The following is a 21,114-nucleotide window of genomic DNA, read 5'->3' on the forward strand; positions in this document are numbered from 1 at the left end:
TTTAAAACCTTCCCAAAAAAATATTTTCTGACATTTGAAAGATTACTACTTTTGTATTGAAAAAAAAACAAAAATCTACTTTTGTTGGAAAACATTCTAGAAAAAGCTCAAAAAGCTCAAAAAGATTTTGACTTTTTTGACTTCTTCCTGCAAAATGAGAGTATGATTTTCTTTTTTTTTTTAAATTATGAATATTTAGAAAGATGGGTGTGGGAGGCGGGGTACACCCTGGACTCTGAAAAAAAACACAGTATACATACTGTGTTTGTATGTATACTGTACAGTATGTATACTGCATGGATACTGTATGGAAAGAACACCAGAAGAAAGGACACAAGACCGGCTTATGTCCAAAAGAAGTGTTGCTTTTAATGATTCTTCTTCTCGGTGGAGGCCACCGTCCACAAAAGGCTGAAGCCCCCCCTCCACCTCCACCTCCACCAACACCAAACAACTTCCAGGTGGTGGGGAAGGGAAGGGGAGGCAAAGGAGAAGTGAAAGTAAGCATTGCTCCAAAATAAAGCAGATTTGTAAACTGCAGGTGGCGCTACACTTGGGCCTTTCCAGGTTTAGCTTGAAGGGTGGATGAAGAAGAGAAAGGTGAAATGATGACGACATGATGTGGCCTTTTCTGATACAGAAAAATAGCAGCTGAATACTGATGACAGTGCCCCCCCCCCCCCCCCCATATTCTTCTGGCCTAAAGAAGATATATATTTCTTTGTATAGATATTGTATAAATCTTCTAAGAAAATAAATCTTTGCTGTTTTCCATGTGATGGCGCTGCCACTGAAGGCTTTTCCGTGGGAAGGTTCTGCCTGAGAACTTCAGCTTGAAGCAACAAAGAGCAGTCCTGCAAATCGGCGTCATCCACATCATCATCCTCATCCTCATCCTCATCATCATCACACTGATGATGCACGAGACAATAAAAGAAGCTTCCATCAACAAGAGAATTAATTGCATAGCACATCAGAAACAACAACAAAACATTTGGTTTTTTGGGGAGGGGGGGGTGGGGGGTTGGTGCAAAAAGTGTAAGCAGGTCAATGGGTCGAGTCTTGAGCCTCCTGCCAGTCCAAACAAATACGAGAAGAAGAAGAAGAAGAAAGCCGGGATGACGTTGGTGGAGAAAGTGCCATTATGCTACATTGATCAGCTCCTCAACTTCACACCAGCAAGTACCCAACTCCGCCCCCTCCTTCCTGATTGGATGAGATTTGGTCACATGGACGGGGGTGGGAGGAGCAAAGAAAAAGCAGGTTTCCGTGTGAGGGACGTGGGGGCTGCCGAGTGTCCACAAGCACCATACAGGAAAAGGCCTCCAGAAGTCCGCGTCCGGGGAGCGGGGCGCTAGCATCCTAGCATCCTTGCTCTCGCTTTTTTCTCCTCTTTGTCCTCCAGAATTTAAAAAAAGTACATTCAGACGGGACGCTGCTCCTGAGACCTTGTCCCTCCCCGGGTGTCCACACCGCAGTTCCTGGCGCAGACGTCTCTCCCGTTTCAGGCCTTCCCGCGTCCTCACCGCTTCTGCTGGGCGTAGACGGGATACGCCAGCGTCACATTCAGAGAGTCGTTGTGCTGCACCAGAGACGTGTGTTGGTAGTGAAGGACCAGTTCTTTCAGGGACCCGTACAGGTTGTACGGCTCGGCAAAGCCAAAACCAGATGGCGTCTTGTTGATCACGCAGTGCTTCACCTCGCCGTCCACGCTGCAAACACACAAGGACAGCACATTTAGGACACACGGACGACATGTCAGTGCTCAAGTTCAAGTGGAGGAAGTGAGGTGTAAGGTGAGAGAGGGTGACAAGGAAGCAGGAAATGAAAGAAGAAGTAAGGTGAGAGAGGGTGACAAGGAAGCAGGAAATGAAAGAAGAAGTAAGGTGAGAGAGAGTGATGAGGAAGCAGGAAATGAAAGAGGAAGTAAGGTGAGAGAGAGTGATGAGGAAGCAGGAAATGAAAGAGGAAGTGAAGTGTAAGGTGAGGGAGGGTGATGAGGAAGCAGGAAATGAAAGAGGAAGTAAGGTGAGAGAGAGTGATGAGGAAGCAGGAAATGAAATAGGAAGTAAGGTGAGAGAGAGTGATGAAGCAGGAAATGAAAGAAGAAGTAAGGTGAGGGAGGGTGATGAGGAAGCAGGAAATGAAAGAGGAAGTAAGGTGAGTGAGAGTGATAAGGAAGCAGGAAATGAAGGAGGAAGTGAGGTGCAAGGTGAGAGAGAGTGATAAGGAAGCAGGAAATGAAGGAGAAAGTGAGGTGCAAGGTGAGGGAGGGTGATGAGGAAGCAGGAAATGAAGGAGGAAGTAAGGTGCAAGGTGAGGGAGGGTAATGAGGGAGCAGGAAGTGAGGTGCAAGGTGAGGGAGGGTGATAAGGAAGCAGGAAATGAAAGAGGAAGTAAGGTGAGAGAGGGTGATGAGGAAGCAGGAAATGAAGGAGGAAGTGAGATGCAAAGAGAGGGAGGGTGATGAGGAAGCAGGAAATGAAGGAGGAAGTAAGGTGTAAGGTGAGGGAGGGTGATAAAGGGTAAAAATCCAGGAACCACGTACACAACGCTGCAGGCATAGCATCCGGCCTTGCTGCTCTCCCGCACCAGGAATGTTCCATCTCGCTTGCTCTGGAGGAGGGCTTCAGCCTGGAGGCGTTTCATGTTGCCCAGCTTCCAGGAGCGCTCGTCGTGATGAGGCAGGTCCTCGTCGTCGTCCACCATGGAATACTGACTGTGGAGGTGACAGACCAGACGGGGAGAGGTGAGGCCAAGAGGACCAAGCGGGATTTGAACGTGTGGAAAACCAAGCCAGCGGACTCTTACTCTTCCGTGTTGTCGTTTTTGATTCCGAGCCACTCGTTGAGCTTCTTCTGTCGGACTCCTTTCTGGGTGAGCCACCTGCAGCGGAAGGTGGAGGTTAGGAACCGGGACAAACATTCTGCAGCCATCTTGGGTGGGGGGAGGGGGGCAGGAGCCACACTTACATGAGATACTGGTCTCTGGTTTTGCGGAGCTGGATGAGGTCTGGCTTGATGCTGTTCATCCTCTTGTCAATCTCCCTGTAGTCGGCAGCCTGCTTCTTCAGGTCCTCCTCCAGGCGACTCTTGCTGTCCACGATCTCGCTTATCCTGGACTTCAGCTTCTCGTAGTTCCCCACAATCCTGAAAAGGGGGGACATCACCGTTCAGTTTTTCATCTCTTCGCCTTCTTTAAAGGAAAAGTGCACCTTTTGGAATGTTGCCCCTCATTCCCAATCCTGAAGTGAGATCTGAACACATGTCATTGTCTTCCTCTCTTACAGATATACAAACAGGTTAAAAGAGGCAGCTATTGAATGCGCGTGCTTTTTTACCTCTTTGTATATCTTCATAGAAAAGAGAAAGACGTGCGTTCATGTCTCGCACAAGGATTGCTGGGAATTCCAGCTTCCCACCTCTGGATCTCCTTGTCGTTGCCTTCCCTCCTGAACTTCTCGATGTATTCTTTGCTGTAGCGCTCCTGTGTCTGGCACTGCTCCTCAAAGATCTTGATGGTTTCATTGAAAGCCTCGATGGCGGTCCTCTTCATTTGGATTTCCTGGAAGCAGAGGAGGAGGAGGTGTGTGAGTCTTTGGAGGCGCACACAGACATGGCTGCAGACGCCGCCACGGCCGCTCACCTGTGAGGTTCTGGTGTATTCTTCGTAGAGACGGTCGTACTCCTTGTTCTTCTCCTGGTACTGCTGGTGGTACTCACACAGCTTCCTCCCCACCGCTTCAATGTTGTCCTCCTTTACTACCTGATCCTGAGAGGCAACCAGACGCAATCAGCTTCCACGCCACTGATGGCGGCGCGCCTCCGAGGTGCTGCTACGCTACCTGCTGGTGCTTGGAGACCGGGTAAAGCAGCTTGACGTCCAGCTTGGGGTTGTACTGCGCCAGCGACTCATTGCGGTAGTGGTTGATGAGCTCCACCACGGAGCTGAAGGTCAGCGGGTCCGAGAAGCCGTACTTCCCGTCCCGGTGGAATATCTTAATCAGCTTGTTGTTTCCTCCTTTCCTGCGAGGGCGCATCCCGCCTCATTAGGAACGACATGATGTGGCAAGTCCTTTCAGAAAGGGGAGGCGGGGCTTACCTTAGCGTGAGCGTGTAGTCGCCGTGCATCTTGGTGGAGGCGTCCCGCACCAGGAAGGTACCGTCGGCAGTGTCTCGCAGCTTCTCGTTCACCTCCTCCCGGGAAATGTCCCCCCAGTACCACTCGGCGTCCTGCAGCGCCATGCTGTTGTTCAGACCGTTGTTACTGGCGGGGGTGGGGGCGGGGGCGGGGGCGGGCTTGGGCGGCTTCGGAGGCAGAGCTGTGAGAGGGCGACAGATGACACGTCAAATTTCAGGCCGACAGTCCCGCCTCCTGCACGTCAGCCGTTGCTTAGAAGCGTCTGGGAATGAATTCATGCTTTCCAGCTGGACGTCGCATTTGGAGCACAATGTTCCACATTTCACGTACGCGCACCAAACAGGGCAATAAAAAAAAAAGGAACACTCTGTCACTTGCTCTTCTCTCTGAGAGCCTTTCAAGTGACAGATGGCGTGCGACGCATCGGAACTTTTTTTTTAAGGGCGGAAATAATCTTAAATCTGCAGCGGGGCCCCTGGTTCGCTGACAGCTTTCAAGGTAGCACGCTATTTTTAACCCGCCTGTGCGCCACGCAAACCTCGCTCACATGTCTCCCGGACGTCCCCGCGGAGCCGGCCCACCGTCCACACCGACGCAAAAAACCCACTCAGCCTCACGTCCTTACAAAAAAAGCCATTAAAGACATCCTGCTCGGTAACACGTTGCATCACTCACCACAGCCAATCAGGTGGCAGCTGTGCCACCCAGCGCTCCTGCATCTTTCATTTCCTGACAGGCGATGAGGTCATCCTTACAAAATAAACCTCACTCCGAGTCGCAGGCCAAAGCGCTGCAGCGGAACGTTACAAAGGACTGCCAAGATTTTCCAGGCGGCGTCCGGCTAAAGCTAGCGCTACAGCTAAAGCTAAGACGTCCCTGCCGTGCATCTGTGCAGCATCTCTCCTCGGTCTGCTCTTCCTCCCTCGTCATCCTCCCCTGCAGATTGCTCGGCCCCTCCCCTCTGCCAACCCCCCCCCCACACACACACACTCACATAAAGCCAGCTCTGCAGCACGTCCACACGGCTTAAATCAAAAAACTGGCTCCAAAATACCGCCTGTAATCCCTGCAAGGGTGACACGGATAACCGCCTCCGTTTCCTGAGCGCCTGTTTAAAATAGATCCAGCTTCTTGGAAAGGTGCGAGGTCGGCTCAAGTTGGAATGCAGTCGGGTCTGAAGAGAAAATGCTATGGCAACAGCGTGTGCTGAAATATGGCAATGGGAGGTTGAAAGCGGCAAAACTTAACGCAGGGTGGACGGGACCCAGACTTGGGGCGGCCTCGTTTATTGAATTACTTATGTAATGTACATGCCCGTGCTATTATGACAATACATTACCTACTTCTCAACAGATTGGAGAAATATATATGACATTATATATGTATATGCAGTAAATATATCCTATTGTATTCCAAAGACATTATTACTAAATGGATTGTGAAATATTTGGAATATAGAGTGGAAGTATTCATGTATTAAGGAGAGATTTGTTGTGATTGAGTTGGTCTTCTGGAATATGAACGGAATCATGCCAAACCAGGGGTGTGTAAAGTGCCTAAATTTTACATTATTTTAGAAGATATATGATATGAGAGAAGAAAGGGATATTGTTGAGGTAGAGGTTATGTTCTTTTTTTTTTTTTAGAAAAAGTAATAAACTTCAGACTCCGGTCTATTTTGGATTTTTACATAAGTTGGAATCTTCCCAGGAGAAATGATTGTTTATTTTTGGAATATGTATATTTTAATATATTTGACAGAAAAAAAGGTTTAAAAAGTTATAAACTTGTGGGAATAAAGTCCAAATTTATGTTGTTGTGAGAGTTGGGCATTTTAATGTATTTTTTTTTCGACAAAAGTATTAAACGTCTTTTTTTTAATAGAAAGAGATTTGCAGATATATTTTGAGTATTTTTCCTGTATTTTTTTTTATTTGAGTATTTTTCCTTTTTTCTAAGAAATTTGAGGTAGAATGTGAACAAAGGCTGAAATGATGACACTAATAGCAAAACCTTGTTCTGAAAACATATGTATACACACACGCATATATCTTTATATCAAATAAATGACAGCGTGTGCCCCTGCATGGTACGTGACCAAGGGTAGAACACTTGGTTAGGAATAATAGAGTATCATACGAAGGTACTGTATAGTTTGTGTCATTGCAGACAGACCACATGCCAGTGACGTTTGTCATGTGGGTCCAAAGCGGCGTGGTGGGGGGGTTAGTGAGGGGTGTGGGCGGCTAAATCTTTTTCTGAGGTGCCATGAACAGAGAGGCGCCGTTTTAATAAGCTCGTGATGCGCACACCGCACGAATGATTCCGAACAACCGAACAGACTCACGTTGCAAGTTGTGCATCCTCCTTGTCTCTTGTCCCTTTTCCGAGGTAATAAAAATAAAGGTTAGATCCACAGCTTGCGCTCCATGTGCTTCTCCCAGGAGAGTCCAGGTAATCCTCTCCGTGTGAGGGCTGGGGTGGTGTGCCAACGTGCGTGTCAGACGCTGCACAGTGCTAACAGTTAATGATTAGCTGCTGTGTAGAGCTGCATGGACGCTCCACACTCTCTCTCTCTCTCTACCCCTCTCTCGCCCTCCCTCGCGCTGGTCCCGCCCACTCTGTGTTTAGAGAGGAGCAGCTCGGCCTTATGATTAACTTGCAAACTTTCAAATATTTGCTGAGCTGGGCACTTTGAGGGGGGTGAAGGAGAAGGAGGAGGAGGAGGAGGAGGAGGAGGAGGAGGCTGGGTTAACAAGAGGCCTCTGTGAGCAGGTCCACTTTCCAGCCAACCAAATCTAAGTGGACCTTTTGTCGCTTGCTTAAAATAGGCTCGCAGTTACTGGGAGGAGACACACACACACACACACACACACACACACACACACACGCCTTTCACTTAAAAATGTACAATATGCGTGAGTGTGTGTGTGTGTGTTGTCGTGCACATGAGTTGAGCTGTGTGGCTTTTAGGTGTCAACTTTAAAGGATTTTTTTTCCCCCCAAGTTGGGATGTGGAGTGTGTGAGTGTGTGTGCACGCCCTTCCTCCCATCATCCAGCGTTTCTTCCAAAGTGCTCCCACAGGTGCAAATTACTGACAGCTGAGAGCGGCCTGGGTGCAGAAAGCTGTATAAATAGCCCAAACAGCTCATAAAATGTTTGGCCAGCTTTTAACCGGTTGCTGTAAAAAGCGCAATTGTGCCATGCAACAAAAAAAGCACTCCAACAACGTTCCGCTGGCAAGCCAGACTGGAGACCACCAGAGCTCCAGCTGTGAAAGCCCATTTCACATCCACACACGGCATCTTATCTCTTAGATGGGCACCAGATCTCTTCTTTCAAACACACAGTCACAACGTACTGCTTCTGAGACCGATATGATATCTACCAGGGCTGCAAGTAAGCATTATTGTCTTAGCTGATTGATGGGTTAAGCCCTGGGCTTAACGTGGGCCAATATTTGAGGAAAAACCTGATTTAAATTGCCCTTATTTAAAATGACATTTTGTCTAAAAGTATTACTAAACAACTCATTGGAGGAATGAAAACATTTCCAAGCAACATACCTGGTGCTGCCTGGCTTTCAGTCCACTCGCTGGCCACCAGTACCTCGATGATCCTGACGTGAGCATCCAAGCTGGGCTCACAGCTGGAGGAGAAAAGGATGGCATCGTAAACGCCGCCATGCTAATTCACAACATCTATGAGTGTGCGGGAGATGATGCCGAGGCGCCACCTGCTGCTCTGCTGCCTGAAGAAGACGGGGCTGAAGATCTTCCCCAGGGCTCTGGCGTTCAGCAGGTTCTTGGAGCTGCTCTGGCAGACGCGGGCCAGGTGTCTGAGCACGCACTGCAGGGTGAGCCAGTACTGGGGGGGCAGGCCAGGGCTGCTGGCGATGCGACGCAGCAGCTGGGCGCATTCCTCGGGATTCAGCACCTCTGTGGACGAGACGCAGCAAAGAGGAAGTGAGGCCGCCTGCCCCTGATCGAAGCAGCAGCAAAGAAACAAAGAAAAAAAAAAAAGTCCAGCGATGGAACAACGGAACAAAAAGTGTCATGTGCGCTCAGCTCGCAAAACCACAGCGGCAATGTGGTCGACAAAGAGTGTAAGGTACACTGGCAGGTGATTGGCTGCTGCGAGATGCTGGAGATAACCTTTCAGCCTTGTTTTAGTTGCCATTAACCACACGTATCCTGTTTCTGGCCATGTGACAGCCTGAGAACGCAGAGCTGCACAAGACTTTGCAGAGAAACATGACTGTACCAACACCAGACAAGCGTTTGTTCAACAAAAAGAAGAAAGATTCAACAGTTTATACAAGCCAGGGAAGTCGAAGCGCCGGCTGCGGTTTGTACTGAATGTTCAAACGCCGGCAGGTCGGGTACATGACGTCAGCACGGGTGCTTTCGGGACAGACAGCGTCTCACCTTTGGAGGTGTGCACCATCTGGGCATAGAGCGCGGGCGGCACGATGGGTTGGGGGAGGTCCTGCAGGTATCTGCGCAGGCCGTCACACAGGGTGGTGAGTTCCATCTGGTCCAGGTCCACGGAGGGAGCATCTGATGTGCAAACAAATGCTTTTCAGAGGCATGCATGCGCGCGCTTCCTGCTGGACGTTCTCGTGCATTCATATTCAGCAGAACTTCAAAGGGCAGAGTTACAGCCTGGCGGGGTTGAACTCTGCCCGTTTGGGACAACATTGGTGCAGACGGGACACTTTCGGCAGATTTTCCTACAGCAAATGTAGGGCAGATAGTTTGCTACTTTGATCAGATTACTACAATGGCTTATGCACACTCAGTTCACCTGACGAGACCAGACACGAGATAGGGTCTACGACAACAAGCTGAGATTAGATTTTAACTTTATTATTCAGAAAAATATTCTGTACTGCAATCCAGTAATATTATTTCGACTACCCATTACATTCTTCTGCACTCTGTGTGTATGCAAGTGGCCCCGCCTCCATCCACCCAGACAAAGAGACTGTAGAACTGGGCTGGACAAAAGGGCTCACTCCATTCAGGCTGTTGTTCTATGGAACAAACACGCCAAGGTGCTGAAAATCCTTCCTACATCTTCCTATATCTTCCTACAAATAAAACGCGACACCGTTGATGCCAAGTACTCACCTGGCTCAAAACACTGTCTGACTTCAAGACCGCCGCCCGCCGTAAAGGTTCTGTACAGGGTGGGGTTCTCCAGACCTGGAAAGGGGGACACAGCGTTCAACTCTGGTCTCGTAGCGGTTTCAAAAAAGTACGCAAGTAAGCAAACTCTTACCTTTCTTCTCGATAGCTTGGAGGAGACGGGCCAGGAGGGGCGGGGCCGTGTCTGGGAGGGAAAACTGCTCGGTCAGGTCAAGCAGCCAGAAGCCTGGAAAGGAGTTCACCATTTTGAAAAGGAACAAGTTGTACGCATGCTGAACGTGTGGAAAAAAAAAAAAACTCTTTCAGCTGCAAAGCAACGTGGCCACCGTATGTACATTTAGCTGGAAAGATGAAGATGGGGAAAGGTAATTAGGGGTTGGCGCTTGCAGCATAGCGTGACTTTTACTCAACAATTTAATAACGCAGCGCTTTGATGGATGGCTATCATGCAGATGAATGGTACCTCCTTGCCCCGGGTCCACGGCCGGAATGCAAACAGCTTACTTTACTCACAGGACATGCGCTGAATGATGACATTTGTCTTTTTTAACAAAAACAACATCTCTGCTCCTTAAATGAACCTAAGATGGCAACGCTACACAAAAATTGACACAAGACAGTAATCACAATGGACATGCCTGGGAATAATGTCAATCATCAAGGTTATTGTATTCTCAGGGCATTGAATCTTAGAACAGGGGTCCCCAAACACCGAGATGGGCACACCCAGGCAGGCGGACAGGCTGCACACGATGTACAAGCTGCTGTGACAAGGTTGAAAAAGAAGGAGTGGCTAAACACCGTGTCCAAAGCGGTAAAAAAGTGCCTATTTACAAGAGCGTGAGGCACTGAGGCAAGGTCCAGAGCAAATATACTGTGATATGAGGTAAGCCAGGTCCACTGGGTGTTTTTTCCCTTTAGAAGTTTAGTACCAGGTGTGGACATGAAAGCGGTGAGGTCTCAACTTATTTGGGAAAAAGCATGAGACTGAAAGGACGGACTGTCTAAGGTTTCAAAAAGGCGGACAAATGCCATGAATGGAGGCCTTTTTCTTCAAATCATATTTTGCTACCTTGAAAAATCCATACTCCCGCCTGCTTTGCTTTTTTTTTTTTTTGTTTAAATTTGCCAATTAAAAGGCATGCCTTTCTGAGCATTAGCGAGCGTGTTTCAATCGGGCAAATAATGAAGCGCTTCATCCAAATCCACATCCTCTCTGGCGGCCGCCGAGCGCAGGCTGCCATGTTGCGTGTGAAGGAAGTGAATTAGCAAAACCGCAGAACACTCAGCGTGCATGTAGGACAACTGCTCATCTGGAAGACATTACAGCGACCGGGTGGGGAGAGAGGGTGGGGGGGGGGGGGGATGTTCTCAGAAGCAGTGAACTTTGAGACGGAACGCCAAAGTTCTTCTAAGTAGAGCCTTGGATGAGCTGTGCTGCAGACAAGATATCCAACACGGATGCCGTTCCGCATGCCGCCTTTTTCTCAGAAACTAATTCACAAGCTCAGGTTATATTTGAACTTCTCCTCAACCCCCCCACCCGGTCCAGTCCAGGTCCATAAAAATGGTTGCAATATCTCAGCTCGTCTTACTGGAGATAATATTTCAGATCGGGGTGTACGATAATTATCGGCCTGATATGAGGGATTTGATGATACAAACTGTTCTTTTTTTCTCCTGCCTGTTACTTGGAAAATAACAAATATTCACTTTCCAAGGAAGACATGTTAGTTGTAGCAAAGCCTCCATGACGAGTGGAAAAAAAAAACTTCATCCAGCACACAAAAAACCTCATCATCCACCTGCAACGCCAGCTCTGCTGCGTTTGAAAAGTGCAAAAGATTTGCCAGAGACCTCTGTGGTGCGTGTACCCAAATACAGTGCACCTTGCTGGACCATACCAAGGGGTTCCTCCCTCTCTGTATTCTGTACTCTGCTTCTCCTGATTGGTCACGTCATGATGTATGATTGGGACTAATCAACAAATCCTCATTTCTTCCAACATCTAAATAAACCAAGTAGATCTCAAAAAAGTATCAGTTATGGCTTTCATATACAGAAGGTCTTGAGAAGTTATCAGTATTGGAATCTCCACTTAAGGAGAAAAAGCATGGTAACTATACAGTCTTGTGTTACTCATTAACGTTGTGGGACGCCAGTCCTGACAAGTCTATAAGACACAATTCCAATAAGACAAAGCGGCCTTGTGTGGTATTATTTTGGGACAGCTAAACAGAGGGTGGGATGGGACAGGCTGGAGATTGGGTTGCTTCTGGGTACTGTCGATGGACGGATTGGGCTATCGCATGGCGCAAGCTGCGCTGGGAAGCTACTAGCGATGACTTTCTTCAACGTGATTGATGGACGCAGGAATCTCCAGGAATACTGTCCTCAGCTAGTAAACCAACAAGACTCATGCTTGACTTCACGTGTCCGTCATCTGTTAGCAAAGTTTCCAGAGGCAAAGGTTGTCTTATACGGCACGCCAGAAAATGTCGCAAGGAGGCCTACCTCCCTAATCAATAAAACAATAAATAAAAACAAAGTGTCATTTTGCCAACCTGAATATACTGACATGTGCATGCACGTTTGTTTTTCTCCTCCCTCTATTAAAAAGGCTGCATGACGAGAGTTCACTCTGTGCATCTCTTTCGTTATAGCTCAATGAACAGAGCTAGTGAACCCTCTTGTCGGTAATTCATTCTCTTTGTCCCAGTAAGGCTTATTCGTGATGGAATGGCTGTTGTGTATAAAACACCATCTGATGTCAATTTCAGCCTGTTTGAAAGTCGTCTTTTTGTGACATAGACGACAAAATAAATGATACAAAACGATGAAACTTGCGTTTAAGCTGCCATGGTTGCCAAAGTATAACACCTCATTGTGCACCAAACACATCCATAACGTGCACTTTGACCACAAAACATTCCCCCTCATTCGACTTTAAACACACACACAATGTTGCTAAAAGTCATCAAGGGAGTGTACATGCACATGAGCTGACATGCATGAGTGACAGATGATGTCATGTTCACTTTTTATCAATACTCAGACAACAAAAGTGACACTGAATACACTTTTTTCAATACACTTTTGGTTATGTGCATTAGCATTCAGGCACCTAGTGGACATAAATGGAACACAGCTGTCGCTAGAGTCGACCTGAAACGATGGAATGTAAAGGAGAAGAAGCCCGTCGCTCCAACCTGACATGCCTGCGGTTTATTTAGAAAAGCAGGCCAACACAAGCGGGAAAAGCACGGGGAGCCATTAATGGAAGCCGTCTCCGTGGCAACCGGGAAAAGAGGACACGTCCATGCAGGCCCGCGTGTCGCAGGCCCAGGACGTCCGTGCACAACTGCTGCTGTCGGCGCGAGTGGGAGCGTGGGAGGATGGGGGGGGGGGGGGGGGGTTTGAGATAGAAATCTCCCCGGGGGCCAAAATGCCATGTTTGACCCGGGCGAACTGCAGACTGCGGGCAAGACTGGGCTGGGGCGCCACGGACGCACTAAAGATAGAGCACGCTTTGGATAAATATAGAGGCACCGCTCAAGTAACCACCATTTTCAAGTTAGAATGTCTCTTCTCGTCTGGGGGAGACGGGGCGAGGCGGGACGGTGACAACAGACCAGCAACCCAAAGCTCACGTGGGGAATGTGATGAGGAACAGCGGCATCCAGAAGACAAGAGAAAGCAGCGCATCTGTGACACTTTCTCCTATTTTGCTCAGGGAAGGAATTCCAAGGCCAAGGAGAGGAAACGGCACACCCTGCAGGCCGAATGCAGCATTCCAAGTGCATCAGCCAATCAGGAGGCTGTTGCTGTCCAGCACCAGTGGATGCGTGATTGTGCCAACCTGATGGTTTTTCTCGTGGTCAGGGTCTGCTCAGGTCATTGAAAATCCCTTTAGCATTTCTTTGAGAGCTTCCAATATCTCCCAATGGTATTTGCTGGAAAGAGGGCGCAAATAAACAAGGGGGGGGGGCCCTAGCATCACCCCCCCCCCGGGCGCCTGCAAACTGCACGTCATGTGCTTGCTTACACGCTGTTGACTGAAACAAACAAACAAACAGCCTTTGCTTGACTTCAGCCTGAACAGGAAGCGGACTAGCTGAGGTTCCTGACGGAGTACGTGGAGCTTTTAGGGAGTTGCCGTGCTCTTGAGTGTTACCAGATGTGCGCAAGTAACAAGATGGCGTGCTAAGTGCGTACCTGGCAGCCAATGATGGATGTCGATGGAGCGGTTATGTAAGGCCACACCCCCACACCCCCACCCCCGTAGGCACGCGTCTCACACGCTAAACGCTCGGCGAGATCTGGTCGCTATCGACTCCCTCCCACCCCCGCCGGGAAGGCCTCGCGTCTCCCCTAATCGCACCTCTCGCTCAGTTAGTCTGTCTGCGGCCCACCTAATCCTGCTGGTAGACGCTCGCCCGTCCGCTAAAGAAGCTTTGCTCATCCAAGCTCAATTGGGCAACGAGATGCACTCCTCACAAGCCAATCTGTTAGCTTTATTGGTCACAATGCTGCAAGGCTTCGCTGTTCCTCAGATATCCGTCTCCCGCCCGCCCGCCGCCCTTTGGCCCCACTCGCAAATGTTCCCTGGTACAATTTGAGCAATGTTTGTCTAAGCATGTTTGTTTTTTCAGGGAAGAGTCGGAATGGTGTTGCACTCCAGCCAGGAGTCAAAAGTTAGAAAATGAATCAGTAACTTGGTCTCGGAAAAGATCTTGCGCAATGTTTTGAGAATATTTCAGGATTGTTTTTTTTTTTTTTTTCCCCCCCCGAGGACCTCCTGGAGAGCAGGCAGAAAAACAAAAGAAAAGGCTGCTCCGTGGTAAGGAAAGGCTCCCGAGCTACAAGAGCGAGGCTTCGCTACACAGCTTCAAATAAGCAGCTACACATGTTGCTGTGTAATGTTAGCGCTGTACCATCACATAGCGATGCTATGCTATTCCCTAAAAAGTTAGAGATGGTAAAAATAACCCAAAACCATCAGACGTCCTCAATCACTGCACTTTAAAATAGCGTGTCGGAGCTTGTATGGTTCTAAAAATATCCCATGACTGATGACATGGGAAGAGTCATACTGCTAGCTTGTCACTGGCCTGTCAGGTTGTTTGTGTATAAAATAACCACCAAGCGTTTTTTGGGGGGGAGCAGTGTTTCACTCTGTTTAGGTTTCTTTGATTTCACTCTTCCACGAAAGGCCCCGAATGTTGCCTTAACCGAAGCTAAAGAGCTCCCCGTCTGATCCTCAAAGCTTCATGAGGCTTCACCCGCCCGTGTCCACCAACGGGCTGACGAGGACAATGACAACACCTCCTTGGCACGGGCTATTTTTGACACCAGGACGGTTCCATCAGACAAAATGAGCAATCAGGTGACTAGCGTACGTTTATTGTTTAGCCGCAAGCGACAGCAATCAGCACTTAGCACAATGCTGCCTGATGACAAAGCCACACAATCGGTCTAGCCTGCCGTCTGCTGCCAAAGAATCGCATTCCGCTGGCCTTTGAGGGCCCGCCGCGGAGCATGGCATCACAGAAAGCGCCGCGGGACACAAATGTTGAATCCAATGGATTTGGTAATCCACCGGATTACTAAAGTCCTTCCCTGGCAAATGAAAAGGGTTCAAACCAAAAACGTGCGAGCGAGGAACAGAGTGTACCGAGCAGCAGATGTCAGCCTCGGAGGGTCACATGATCTGCTGTGTTCTTCATTCCAAACATGTACAAGGAAAGTTGCGGGCTACAAAACCCACATCGAGAAGTTGTGTCACTGTAGCCTGGCATATGACAATAACGTACCACCAGTAATCAGCTAGTTTGCTATGCGAAATACCGAAGAAGAAGAAGGAAAGGGCGGTATTGGAGCTTTCATCGTATCTATTAGTTATACGGAGAAAACACCAATGTTTACTTTGTACGTTGATGTCACCGTGTGATCCTACATTTTCTGCTTGCAGTCCTACAAAGTTAAGTTAGGGGCTGCTGTGCTCCTGGAAATAAAAAGTTAGGCTGCAGCGAAGGTATCAAATATTTGCCCTCGACAAGCCCTAGCATGTCACGCTGAGCCCGGAGCAAAAAATCTCTATCTTTGCACACTGGCTGGCAGATAAGAGGCGACGACACACACCATGTAGCACTGACGGCGAAGCATTTCGCCTTTGCGATAACACATACAGGATGACACTCTGATGGTGCGGCCATGACACAAAAGACAGGAGGTGCCAACACACGGTGTGGAAGTAAAAAAGGTGGTTGGGTATGAAATGGAAAAGACACTAAGAGGCGAGCAATTCGTCCTGCAGGCCCATCCTCCCCCCAAAGGGGGGGCCCAGGAGAAGGAGCAACACTTTCATGTTTTGGGAGCTGAGGAATGAGGCGGAATAGTTTCAGCCCGGCCTCTTCACATCTGCTGCGCTCATGTAAGCCCCCGTGGCCCTCTTTCCCAGCCCCGGCCTGACTGTAGGAGCTATCCAAACATGAGTGAAAGCGAGGGGGGGAGCTGAGAAGCAGTTCCCTCTGTGCCAGGCAATAAATCACAAACACTCTGGGAACAAAAAAAAAAAAAAATCGGGGGGCCACAAGAGCGGACGCCCCCTTGTCAAAGGCCCCTGCAGCATGAAGGGCCCTCCCAAGCTTAGCCCCCCCTCCCATCCAGAGCTCCACTGGAGTCCTTATCCTCTGCACACACATTAGCCTTTTCACATTAGCCCCCCCCCCCCCCCGGGCCACACCGAGGACACTGAGACTTTTCTTCTCCTGGTGCTACATTTGCACCCGCTGCAGGCTGGGCGCTGCCGCTCCTGCCTGCCTCGTGGTGTGCAAACCGCAGTGCAAGAATTTCACAATCACCCCACAAAAGTGCTGCAGCTGCAGGAAGCTCGCTGCAAACCTGGCCCCGGCCCGCGGCACGCAACAGGAACAAGCGTTCACAGTGAAAGACGGGAGAATACGCCTTTATCCAGCTCCACAATGTCCCAATGGAGAACAATCTCAAAAAGCTAAACTCCAACCTTGATGATCACACGACTGTTGGAAAAGACTTAATACCTGTCAAAAGTTTGGACACGATTCTCATTCAGTTGCATGGGAAAGTGTGTCAAAACGTTTGACCAGTACTGCATCTTCACGCTCCTTAATGCTAGCAAGTATGAAGGAAGATGTAGTCACCCATGCAATTCCAACCGCAAAAGGAAGATATTTTTATTACACTCTCATTTACACAATTAGATGGCAAACGGCGCTTTTATTTTAAGGCCGCTAGTATGTCCTCTGTATGACGAGTTGGGTACAATAATAAACGTGCTTCCCGTCTTCACTGAGAACTTGCCCATGGTCGTGGGGCATTGTAAACGCTTCCTACATTAGAGCGGTGGCTAAACTAAGCTAACGGCGCTAGTTTCCATTCACGGTGTTTATCGCCGTTGCCTGTTTAATTTGGGAGGAGGCGGTTTGGTGTTTACAGCGAGACTGGTCCGTCGAATAAATACTTCCCCACACAAATGTTCCGTCTCGTCACGATGGCAGCATTTCATTCATATTATGTAGCAAAGTCCGCTGTTTACGTTTGTCATTTCTACCAATAAGCCATTTTCTTCTAAAGACTCTATACCGGTATATAATATGGGCCAACCCTGATAGCAACTTTTAGGGACGCGGCGCCGTTGTCCCGCTATCTTCAAACACAGCAAAGCCAAAGAAACATTCAGCAGGCAAGAATGGCGGTTTGTCCATCAGCCATTTCCATCCATTTCTTAAGCAAGCGACTCTACTACTTCCTGTTTGATGACAAATGGAGCGGAGCCTACCGTTGGCGTCACAGTGACTCAAACAAACGGCAAAAAAAGGGGAAATTTGAAGTCCACACTAAAATATAAAAGACGAAACTTCCCCAAACGTTGAATGTTGACGGGCGATGTGGTTTTCATGCGCACAAACACACTCAAGTGTGTGTCTCTTATCTAAAGTGGAAAACATGGCAGTCGACGCCGCGCTGCATCTCCAAGTTGATGATTTACCAATTATCCAATAAACTGGCAGCTATTTTGGTATTGCATTAATCGTCTCATTTACAAATAGGAGCGTCACAAGACAAGATGGCCCCCGCCATTAACTTAGTTACTAAATTAGTGATCGTGTGGTCTGGGGACGTGCTATTGCACTGACCTTGCTCAGAGTCGGAGTCGGCCTCGGCCCTGAACGCACCAGGGGCCACGGGCAGGGGTCTGAGCGGCCGGGGTTTGGGCGTCGGGGGTGAGATCCACTTTTTCCCGATGTACTCGACATACGTCCCGGGGAAGTCGCCCTTCTCCTGAGTGGTTTCGTTGAAGCCGGGCAGCCATCCGATATCTTCGGGTCTCTGCTCCAGCCCGTCGGTGTATCCCAGCGCAGCCAACGTCCCTTTGCTCACCAGCAATATGTCCCCCACATGGAGGTCAATGTCCTCCTCTCGCTCCTTCTTGTACTCATAGAGAGCGCGGTACTGATAGCCCTCAGCACTCATGGTGTAATTTTTTTATTTTTTTATTTTAGAAAAGCTGCTTAATAGCTGGTTTAGCGGGCTATGCAAACGCAATTATTTGGAGACATTCGTTTAACTGGTCTTCATTCTTTCGTGCTGCTGGTCTTTTCTGGATGATTTGTGGCTCTCTATTGTACGGCACGGTACCATCGGGGAAAAGTACTGCAGGGTTGGTGCAGGAAAGCTAAGCAGCAGATCTGTGGACACACACACACACACACACACACACACATTAAAAGCATGATTTATGAACAACAGATGGAAGAATATGCATGCCAAGCTCTACAGTAAGAACATACTAACTACTGTGCATGCATACTGGTGAAGGATGTGTGACTTAACACGTAATAGCACTACAAAAACACATTCATAGCAGTTGAGTTGAATTGTCTTACATTAAAAAGGCACACGGCTAGCACATACAGTTAGCATCCGGCGGCTAACACCTACATGCTAACATCGCTCACCGTGTGACACTTGATGTGCTGTCAAAGTTACATAACTAACACACGGCGGCCACCTCCGTGCGCCCGACAGACTTCGGTCCAAAGGCCGACAAGTTTCAGTCGAAACCGGACGGGTTCCGACGTATTCCCGAATGTTCTTCTACGACTTTATCGCCAAACTCATCAGGTGAAGATTACGCTAGCAGTTAGCTAGCTAACGGTGGCAGCTAGCTACAGGGAAGCAGCCGCAAGCTTACTCTTATTCTATTCTTAATATTATTATCATATGCATTAAGCGGTCATATAACAATAATATTTGAATAAAATACTACTCTATGCTAACTAAAGATAATCTGGTAGCCAGTCGGCTGGGGGGGGTCGAATGTTAAAATGTGACGTATTTGTTCAAGTCGACAAAAAAGTTATGTCTAGTAGTTAAAGTACAGACTCTTAAACTGGATTCAAGTGTATTAAAGTTAACATATTGATGTAGAAACCTGGAGAGAAAAAAAACCAAAAGTGGCGTTTAAATTAACATGATCAACATTATGCCGCTGCAGAGGCACGCCTGTGCACCGCAGCGTCCAACGTACCTTCAACCTAGTCCGCTTCAATCCGTCCTTTTCGTGTGTTTTTTCCCTCCTCCACACTCCGAATTCCACCGACCAAAAAGAAGCGATTACCGAGCGTTAAAATCTCTCCTGACTTGTAGAGTTTAAATCCGACTTAACGAGCCGTGCCGAGCACGTCGACATAACGGCTCAGCAGCTCCAGCACAGTTTCTCCCTGGGACAAACGTCCGCTGTTCGGCCAAGAGGGGGCGAGGCGCAGGCGCGCTCACGCATTGGCCCAGTCGGCTGTCAGTCACAATTCGGACTAATCACAGCCGTCGTGCCCTCCCCTGTTACGTAACCAGCGAGTGGTGCCAGTTGACGCCAAGGTGCTTTAAGGTTTATGGGCAACCTCCTATAACCTCAGTTTTTTTTAATTAAAACAGTTAAAATATCCTCATGCCTTTGACCAAGACAAAAGTTATTAAATAAAACGTTACTACAATATAATAATGTGTTTTCTGTGCTTATTTCAAAAAATGACCAAATATTTGACCCAAATATATAATAATAAAAATCATAATAATCCTCCGTTGAGAAGGATGAGGGAAGGGGGGTGCCATCTTTGTACTTTGCCATGAGCTCTTTTATGAATTGAATAGTGTTTCCCACCTTCGTTATCAAACTGCTGCCTCTCACAACGTCCTTTGGCCCCATGGTGAGTTATTTAGCAATCACACGCCAGAACACTTCACTTTCTGTGAATTGTTGCCATTTTGGGCTAACTTAAGGATACAAAAATGGACAAAAACGGCTTGAAAATAATTTTTTTTTAAAAAGCCAAAGCCACAAAATGTCCTGAGTATCTCTGGTGCGTGCGTGCGTTTAGAAAGATTGGGAAATGAACTTCTAAAAAGCATCTTAGCGAGCATGAAATATTCATCAAGGTGTTCTTCTGCATTCTTTCAGCAGCAGCAGCAGAGGCAGGAATGTGAAGAGCAGAAATGTCTGAGAACTGCTCCAGGACCAGCACCGTTCATGCTCGTTGATGTGGGTGGCCTAATTATGGGATGGCAGAGCCGGAGAAATCCCCTATCAGGAGTAAAGCTCTATGTCCTGGCTCGGCCCAGCTAAAAGAGGCTGTAAGCAGCTTTGGAGAAGGCCTGGATGCTTTTAAAAGAGGGACACGTGTGTGTGTGGGGGGGCATGTGGGGGCAACACACGGCATCAAAGAGCTACATTGAAATATTAATTTCCAAAAAGACACATTTCTTTATCTGCAGTAGCTCATACGATACAATACATGAGCACAATGTGGCTGTTTTTTTATTGGCCCACAGCATCTTCTAAAAATATTATAAATTAATATTATATGATATAATTATATTATTATATTTTGTTAAATATTATATATATTTTATATTATTATATATTATTATATTATTATATTTTGTTAAATATTATATATATTATATTATTATATATTATTATATATATTATATTTTTATAGATACTTTATATTTTATTTATTATAATGATATTATTATTATTATTATATTATTATAATTTAGAATCATTAATATAAATATTATAAATTCTAAATATATTTCTAATGAAAAAAACAGTTTAAAAATGGGAAGTTCGGCAGTAATTTTTCAAAAATAAAGTCAAAATATGAAGAGAAAAAAGTGAAGTTTATATTAATAAAAAAAAAATAACAGTTTCTTTCACCTAAGTACCGTATATGAGAAAGCTGAAATATACATGCAGTACACAGTGTAGTAGTACTTATATAGTAGTACTCCAAATACTAAGTCCTTTCATTCGTCATCAGTATAGATGAAGCTCGGCCAGTCCTGCCATCAACAAAGAAAAATCCAGAAAGTTGACTTTTTGTTTTGTGCAGAAGAATTATTTGCGTTAGCCCCACTTCCTTCCTTCTTTGCTTCCTTCCTTGCTTCCTTCCCAGCTTCCATGTCCCGCCTGTCTCCAGTAAATGATTCATAAACGCCTGCGTGAGTGCTGCGCTTCCCCATTCGGACACCCACACGGTCTGACCGACTTTCAGCGCTCACGTCGCTCATGCATTCTTTGCATCTTTCATGCCGCGCTCTCAGAAAGAAACTTCAGACACAATATGGCCTGCTTTTATTTGGGGGGAAAAAAGTCTTCCAGCTTTTTTGTGTGCCGATGAACTGGAATTCTGCACACTTTTTAGCTGAATAATTGATGGCATTTCCTGTTAGTTCCCATGAGGGCCCTCAGAGCGCCTCAGCTTTTGCTATGCTAATGTT

The 21,114-nt window shown here is 47.5% G+C and overlaps 1 protein-coding gene across 3 annotated transcripts; it reads right to left on the reverse strand.

The window, feature by feature from the left end:
• Positions 1–344: 344 nt before the first annotated feature.
• Positions 345–19,072, reverse strand: pik3r1 (phosphoinositide-3-kinase, regulatory subunit 1 (alpha)). 3 transcript variants are annotated; one of them, XM_058057472.2, is made up of 15 exons: positions 18,863–19,072; positions 17,469–18,020; positions 9,425–9,517; positions 9,274–9,348; positions 8,569–8,700; positions 7,878–8,079; positions 7,708–7,790; positions 4,102–4,321; positions 3,845–4,025; positions 3,646–3,771; positions 3,422–3,564; positions 2,973–3,149; positions 2,812–2,886; positions 2,549–2,719; positions 345–1,712 (listed from the first exon to the last, which is right to left on the reverse strand). In XM_058057472.2, exons 2-15 carry the CDS (start codon positions 17,803–17,805, stop codon positions 1,523–1,525), a joined length of 2,205 nt encoding a protein of 734 aa, XP_057913455.2. In that variant the 5' UTR covers positions 17,806–18,020; positions 18,863–19,072; the 3' UTR covers positions 345–1,522. The 3 variants fall into 3 exon arrangements, with proteins under 3 accessions (XP_057913455.2, XP_057913462.2, XP_057913471.1); XM_058057479.2 differs by lacking the exons at positions 7,708–7,790; positions 7,878–8,079; positions 8,569–8,700; ... (2 more) ...; positions 17,469–18,020; positions 18,863–19,072 and adding an exon at positions 6,488–7,656; XM_058057488.2 differs by lacking the exons at positions 7,708–7,790; positions 7,878–8,079; positions 8,569–8,700; ... (2 more) ...; positions 17,469–18,020; positions 18,863–19,072 and adding an exon at positions 4,816–5,043.
• Positions 19,073–21,114: the final 2,042 nt, after the last annotated feature.

The sequence above is a fragment of the Doryrhamphus excisus genome, linkage group LG10, assembly GCF_037039965.1.
Source record: "Doryrhamphus excisus strain RoL-2023G ecotype Guam linkage group LG10, RoL_Dexc_Guam_v1.1, whole genome shotgun sequence".
Lineage (NCBI taxonomy): Eukaryota > Metazoa > Chordata > Actinopteri > Syngnathiformes > Syngnathidae > Doryrhamphus > Doryrhamphus excisus.

Bases quoted from the DNA above. Each gene is read 5' to 3' on its own strand.
- pik3r1 (XM_058057472.2), bottom strand. From the start codon at position 17,805: ATGAGTGCTGAGGGCTATCAGTACCGCGCTCTCTATGAGTACAAGAAG. The intron at 4,026-4,101 runs GTAAGCCCCGCC...GCGCCCTCGCAG, and splicing joins GACTACACGCTCACGCTAAG to GAAAGGAGGAAACAACAAGC. The intron at 3,565-3,645 runs GTGAGCGGCCGT...CTCTGCTTCCAG, and splicing joins AATACACCAGAACCTCACAG to GAAATCCAAATGAAGAGGAC.